General features: G+C 54.9%; 1 protein-coding gene across 3 annotated transcripts in view; it reads left to right on the forward strand.

Annotated features, from left to right (window-relative positions):
* Positions 1-7: 7 nt before the first annotated feature.
* The window catches only part of SLC25A23 (solute carrier family 25 (mitochondrial carrier; phosphate carrier), member 23), a 13013-nt gene continuing 5746 nt past the window's right edge, over positions 8-7274 (forward strand). The window contains exons 1-8 of one of the 3 annotated variants that reach the window (XM_008575826.1): positions 8-153; positions 1217-1343; positions 1948-2035; positions 2426-2537; positions 3589-3747; positions 4079-4231; positions 4449-4556; positions 5557-5724. In XM_008575826.1, coding sequence (XP_008574048.1) covers positions 1313-1343; positions 1948-2035; positions 2426-2537; positions 3589-3747; positions 4079-4231; positions 4449-4556; positions 5557-5724 — 819 coding nt within the window. In that variant the 5' untranslated portion in view covers positions 8-153; positions 1217-1312. Of the gene's footprint in view, positions 154-1216; positions 1344-1947; positions 2036-2425; positions 2538-3164; positions 3748-4078; positions 4232-4448; positions 4557-5556; positions 5725-7274 lie in introns of those variants that run through there. The other 2 variants (XM_008575824.1, XM_008575825.1) reach the window with 2 other exon arrangements.

Here is a 7274-nt window from a genome sequence, read left to right on the forward strand (position 1 = left end):
CAGGGGGGCCCGGGCGACGCGGAGCGGCGGCAACGCTGGAGTCGCCTCTTCGAGGAGCTGGACAGTAACAAGGATGGCCGAGTGGACGTGCACGAGTTGCGCCAGGGGCTGGCCAGGCTGGGCGGAGGCGACCCAGACCGCGGTGCCCAACAGGTACCCCCGCCCGGACCCCCTCCTCGCCCGCCGCGCTGGGGCCCCGCCCGGGCCGGGTGACCCGAGCCTCTGAATGGGGCGGCCGGAGCCGCCTGGGACTTACCTGTGGCTGGTCTCCAGGACCTGTGTCTCTGTCCCCCGCCCCCTGCCCACTCGTGTCTGGCGCCGAATTCAGGGCCGCCGAGTCCCTAGGTCTGCAGTTTGGCTGCCAAACCCAGTCACCCCGGGGATGGGGATGTCTCTGCCAGGGAATAAAGTGGGGCGCTTTCCTGCCCATTGCCCGGGACACACCTTCCTCTAGACTCTGCACCGTTCAAGACATCCCGTTTCCACCTCCAGGAGACACACCCTTCCACCCTCCTCAGGTCACCTATTGCCCTCCCGGCCAGTTGCCCCAGCCTCTGTGTTTACATGCCCTCCCCTGCCCTCTCCTGGGCCTGGCTCATTGCCCCAGCCAGGGCCCCAATTCTATCTGAGGCCACACTCAGCTGGAGATGCACCTGTCAAGGCAAGAATTTGCTCCGCTCCCCCGCCTTGCAGGTGTCGCCCACACCTGTAGCCCCAGATGCCCCTGAAGTGTCTCCACAGCATCCTTGAGATCCCCATCCAACCACCCACTTTCCAGATGGGAATAAGAGATCCCAAGGCTGTTCAGCTTGGATCTCTCCTGCCCCACGTTGCCCAGGGCTGTCTCTTAAGGGAGTTCTTTTAGACTGCCATGTGGACAGGTTTTTATAACAGGCAGCTGGGAGCACAGGCTTTAGTGACAAGACCCCAAGGTTACCACTTGCCAGCTCTGTGACCTTGAATGAGTTCTTTGACCTTGTAGAACCTCAGTTTGCTCACCAGGAAAATTGGACTACCATCACCCACCTCATATAGCTATCATGGCCTGGGCATCTTGCTGAGAAGTGAGCTCATTGGGGGAGGGGGATGATGTCCCCTGTCCCCTTCCTCAAGACACAGGAGGCCCTAGGTTCCTGAGGCATAAGACAGGTGGTACCTACTCCGGATCGGGGAGCGGCCTCCTGGAGCTCCCCTTTTGTCCCCTTCCCACTGCCAGGGCATCTCCCCTGAGGGTGACGCTGACCTGGATGGCGGGCTTGACCTGGAGGAGTTTAGCCGCTATCTGCAGGAGCGGGAACAGCGTCTGTTGCTCATGTTCCACAGTCTTGACCGGAATCAGGATGGTAAGGCCAGCCCGCGGGCCAGGGGATGCGGCTGTGGGGGCCCTGGAGATGCCAATGGGTTAGAACTGGCAGCTCTGGGATGACGGGGGAGGGGCCCCTTCTCCCGATGATTCATAGGCTATTTTGGGAGCTCTCCTCACCCCCAGCTAGGTGGTTCGAGGCCCAGCCAGCCCATCCCACCTCCTTTTCCCTTCTGGGGCTGGAGCCCTATTACTACCCTTAGATTTTTCTCACGGACGAAGATCCTCGATATTGCTCCTAGAGTCCCTATAAGACAAAGACACCCACCCCCTTAGCACCTTCTGGGTTCCGAATGTTGTTTCTTGATCCCGTGTTGTAGAAAGCCCTATAATTACCCCTGGATTCATTCATTCATTTGTGGAACTGAGGACCCCCCCACACTAATATTGCCCAGTTCCACCTCTCTGATCCCAATGGGTCAGGGATGCCCCACCCCTTCAACCCTGCTGCAAACTTTACCCTGGGTTTCTGGATTCCCTGGTCTTCCTAGACCATTCCCATTCCAAGCTCTCCTGATCCTTTGTCCCAGGGTCCCCCAGGGTCCCACACACACACCCTTCCCCACCTTGGACCCCTTCTCCAGGTCATATTGATGTCTCTGAGATCCAACAGAGTTTTCGAGCTCTGGGCATTTCCATCTCTCTGGAACAGGCAGAGAAAATTCTGCACAGGTAAGTCACTGGGGGCCCAGAATCCCAGGTAACTCAGGTCACCATGACCCTTCAGCCACCTCGATCTTCTGGGCCCCAGACCCAGTTCCAAAGAGGGTGGAGCTGAGAAGTTGGGCATTGAAGTCAGGCAGATCTTGGGCTGTCACTTCACCTCTCTGAGCCTCAGTTTCCCCCTATGTAAAATGATGCTAATAATACCATCTCCCCGATAGGGTTGGCATGATGAGTCAACATGGGACAGTCCATGGGATGGGCCTAGAACAGTCCTAGACATGTGGCAATCTCTCAGTACTTAGGAGCTCACTCTACCCCCAAACCTGCAAAACCCAGCAGAACCTTCCCCCAGCCCCAGGCACTGAGACTGTGCCCCCTCCACCACCCCCACCCCAGCATGGACCGTGACGGCACAATGACCATCGACTGGCAGGAATGGCGTGACCACTTCCTGCTGCATTCTCTGGAAAACGTGGAAGATGTACTCTATTTCTGGAAGCATTCCACGGTGAGGTGGGAGTGGTTTTCCCAGCCTGGAGGCTGGTCCCTCTTCTCTGGGGGTGTAGCGGGGAGGAGAGTGGAGGCTTGCTCTGGTCTCTCCAGGGCTTGGAAGTGCTGGCCAGGACTCTAGAAGGAGAAGGTACTGGAGGCAGCCAAGGGATGGGGCTCTGTTTCTCTCTTTATTTAGGGTTCAGGGGCCTGGGGAGACATTTGGGACATCTCTGATATCTGATTGGAGCCCTTCAAATTTACTTGGGGGCTTCTAGGGGCAGCTTGTGGAGGTTGGGGGTACAGGGAAGAAAGAGCTCACCAGACGAGGTACCAGGCCTCACCCCCTCAGCCCACACAGCTCCTCTTCTGCTGAATAATGGATTCTGCTGCTGGACAGAAAAGTTAAAGGCCAGTGTCTTCAGGAGGTCCAATGGGATCCACTGGAAGAGGGTGTTTGCTCTAGATCCCCGGTTTCTGGGTGGGAATCCCTGAGCGATGCTTCTGGTAGGATTTGATGGCATCTGGAGGGGATCCATTTGTGGGATCTGGTGAGATCCTCTCAGGAGATCCAGAGACTCCCACCCCAGAGGATCCAAGGGGCCTTGGTTGGTAATTCTATAGAAGGGAGATGATGTGGGGGGCTCCCTGGGGAGGAGATCCCAGTGAGATGTGGTGAGGCCCCTGCAGGGATCAGCTGAGGTCCTTATATGGTAGGTTCCCAGTAGGACCTTGTGTGGCCCTAGAGAGATCTTCTGAAATCCTTATATTGGAGACCCTTGAGTGGGATCTTTCAGAGGGATCTGATTAGCTCTAGAGGGATCTTTATGTGGCAGATGCTTGTGTAGGATCCTTTGGTGGGATTTGGTGGAGGTTTCCAAGAAGTATCTTAGAATCTTACAGGGAAACTGCTGGGTTGGATGTTTTGGTGGCATCTGGTAGGATCCGAGAGGGATCTCCTGGACTGTCCATCAAGATCCATTGGCAGACTCTCTGGGGTGTCCTTTAGAATTGAGTCCTAACTCCCTGCCCCTGCTGTGGCATGGCACCTCCAATCCCTGCATCCCCAGGTCCTGGACATTGGCGAATGTCTGACTGTGCCAGATGAGTTCTCAAAGCAAGAGAAGCTGACAGGCATGTGGTGGAAGCAGCTGGTGGCTGGTGCAGTGGCGGGTGCTGTGTCGCGGACAGGCACGGCCCCTCTGGACCGCCTCAAGGTCTTCATGCAGGTGAGGGGCCCTGGAGAGACCAACCCTCTCCCCCAGGCCAGGGACCTGGAAGGGGACTGCAAAACTGCCTCGTCAGGGCCGGCCCGGTGGCGCACTGCTATAGTGCGCCGCTTGGGAAGCGCAGCGGCGCTCCCACCGAGGGTTCGGATCCCACATACAGACCGGTTCCCGCTCACTGGCTGAGCGAGGCGCGGGAGCATCACCAAGGGCTGCGATCCCGTTGCCGGTCCCGGTACGGTACGGGGGCGACACTGAGGGTTGCGATCTGTTGCCGGACACGGAAAAAGACAAAAAGGAAAAAAAAAAAAAACTGCCTCGTCTCCCTGGTCAGGTTCATGCCTCAAAGACCAACCGACTGAACATCTTGGGGGGCCTACAGAGCATGATCCGTGAGGGGGGTATCTGCTCCCTGTGGCGTGGCAACGGTATCAACGTGCTCAAGATTGCACCTGAGTCGGCTATCAAGTTCATGGCCTATGAACAGGTGAAGGAGAGTGTGGGGAGGGGTGTGCTTGGTGTGAGGAAGCCTGGGACTTCTGGGATTAGCTTGGGGATGGGGGATGTATGTGGGTCCCTGGAGTGGGCATCTGCTCCCCAACACAATGCACACAGCAGGCCAGTTCTGTGCAAGCTAGAACAGTGGCATGCACAGAACTCTCAACCCCTGAGGTCCTACCCAGCCCTGTGTCTCCCACCCTCAGATCAAGCGGGCCATCCGTGGACAACAGGAGACACTGCATGTGCAGGAGCGCTTTGTGGCTGGCTCCCTGGCTGGTGCCACAGCCCAAACCATCATTTACCCCATGGAGGTAAGAAGGAGGGGGCCTGGCAGAGACCCCATTGCCGGGTGGGAGGCCTGCTGTAACCATTCCACTCCACATTCCCCGATATGCATTGGGATTGTAACTTCACTTCTCCCTGATTCAGACTGCAGCTCATTGGAGCAAGGCTGTTTCATGTGGAGCCTGTCTGGTTATTACAATTTGTGATACAACTTCTGGGGACAGTAGTGTTGGTTACAACTGTTTGGACGGAAGTCATGGGAGCCAGCCATTTATGGATATACCTTTTCAAAGGATAGGAGGCATATTCCCAGGGGAATCATTTCTAGGTGGTGCTGTTTTCAGAGAAATCATTTCAGATTTCAGGTTGTACAATATACATTTAGGATTCTGAAAGTGATGGAAAACTCAAACCACATAAATGAAGTCTGGAGATGAGCAGTTCAGAGCTGGGATGGTGGCCTCACTATGTCAGAAACCCAGGTTCCTTCTGTCTGTCTTACTGGTCCACCATCCCAGAGTGTAGTGTCTGCCTCATAGACCAACATGGCTGCTTGTGCTCCGGTCATCACATTCCACATCCCAGCCAAAAAGGAAGAAGCAACAAAGGAGGAAACATTTCTCCACCTTTGAGGATGCTTTCTGAAAGTCACACAAACCTCTTTTTTGTCCTGTTTCATTGGCTAGGACTGAGTGACATGGCCACACACCCAGGGAAGCCAGGAAATGTAGTCTTTATTTTTTCTAATGGTTGTGCACTTGCTGAAAATTCATTTCTATTATTAAGGAAGAAGGGAATAAGATATTGGGAGACATTCAGCAGTGGCTGCCCCATGCCACTGTGGCAGGTGTAACTATTTCTAGATACAGAGATTTGGGATAGTAGAAGATTCTCAAATAAGTGGTTTTTAAAATTCAGTGATTCTCAGGATATCTGCTTCCAGGAGTAGCTATTTCCAGGTGTCTTCATTCCCAGATGTAGTGACTTTGGAGACAGCTTTTCCAGGTATAACCAGCTTCTCCCCAGGTGCTGAAGACACGACTGACCCTACGCCTGACTGGCCAGTATCAGGGGCTGCTGGACTGTGCAAGACGGATCCTGGAGCAGGAGGGGCCCCGCGCCTTCTACCGCGGCTACCTGCCCAATGTGCTGGGCATCATCCCCTACGCGGGCATCGACCTGGCTGTCTATGAGGTCTGTGGGCAGCCCACCCCTCTCCCTCCCATCTTCTCCCCTTTGGGATTTGCCCACAGGACACCCCTTCCCCTGGGACTGACTCAGTGGAACTCCCATAGCTAGGGCAGGATAATCATGAGGTGGAGAAACACCATGGGCCTTGGAATCCTGGGCAATCCCTCTGCATTGGACTCCCCTCTCCTTCACTTACCACTGGGAGAGCATCCAATTTGCTCAGCCTTCCCAGATCACCTGAAAGTCAGGGACAACTCTAGCTCCCCAAATCAGGACAGCAGGCAAAGGTGAGCCTCAAAGATGCCCGGCTGTCCCAAAGCATGTATCAGACCTGGTCTCTGTCTCCGGGCCAATGCCTTTTTCAGTGCCTGCCCACCGATCATATGCTGTCACCATAAAACCATACGCTGTGACCACCATCCTGCAGCCCTTACAACAGAGGCAGGAGTAGGGAGTTTTTGCTCTTTCTCTTCCAGAGAACTCATTCATTGCTTCTATCTCCTCCTGGTGGGATCACCAGGTCCTCCCAATAAACACAGCCCTAGATATCCCAGAAGCACCCCCCCCATCCCACAAAATCTTTGTGTCTAAGACTGGACCAGCTTCATGGGCATGCGATCTATGCAGTTACAAAGGGTCTGCACACTCAGGAGGATCCTGCGCTTGGTTGGTCCTACTGCCACTGTCTTGAAATGCTTAATCCAGGGGACCCCACATTTTTATTTTGTACTGGATCCCACAAATTGTGTAGCTGGTTCTGATCTAAGATACTCTGGACCTGCCAACTATACCTGCTCTTCCTGGCACCCAGCGTCTAGACAACCATTGCTCATTCATTCATTTGTTCATTCATTCACTCATTCACTTGTCCCTTCATGGGTCCCTTCACTCATTCACTTAGGCACTGTTTACTGAGCATTCCCTGTGAGCTGGGCACGGTGCTGATTACTGCAGATATGGCATTGAATGTGACCACCGCAATGCCCGCCTTTCTGGAGCACCCATTCCAGTGATCAAAGCAGTCAGTCAGCCAGCAAATAAGATCATTTCAGCTCCTGATAAGTTCTCAGGAGATCGTAAGCCAGGATTTGTAATAGAAAGGAACAATGGGCAGGCAGAGGGTTGAGGAATGCCTCTGAGGAGGTGGCATTGGAGCCTCGAGTCAAACATAGTATCAGGAGGAAGTGAGAGCAAGGCAGAGAACACAGCAAGTGCAGAGGTCCTGAGGCAGGAATGAATTTGGCCTGTTGGAGGAGTAGAGGTCTCAAGTGGCTGAACAGGTTAGGGCAGAAGAGTGAGTAAGAAATAAAGGTGAGGACTTGGGCTTATCCTAAGTGCAATAGGAAGCCATCAAAGGTTGTGAGCAGAAGGGGCCGGCCCGGTGTTGCACTGCTACAGTGCGCCGCTTGGGAGCGCAGCAGCGCTCCCGCCGAGGGTTCGGATCCCACATACAGACCGGCCGCTCACTGGCTGAGCGAGGTGCGGGCGCAACACCGAGGGTTGCGATCCCGTTGCCGGTCCTGGTCCGGTACGGGCGCGACACTGAGGGTTGC

This window comes from Galeopterus variegatus, unplaced genomic scaffold (genome assembly GCF_000696425.1).
Source record: "Galeopterus variegatus unplaced genomic scaffold, G_variegatus-3.0.2 Scaffold1244, whole genome shotgun sequence".
NCBI lineage: Eukaryota > Metazoa > Chordata > Mammalia > Dermoptera > Cynocephalidae > Galeopterus > Galeopterus variegatus.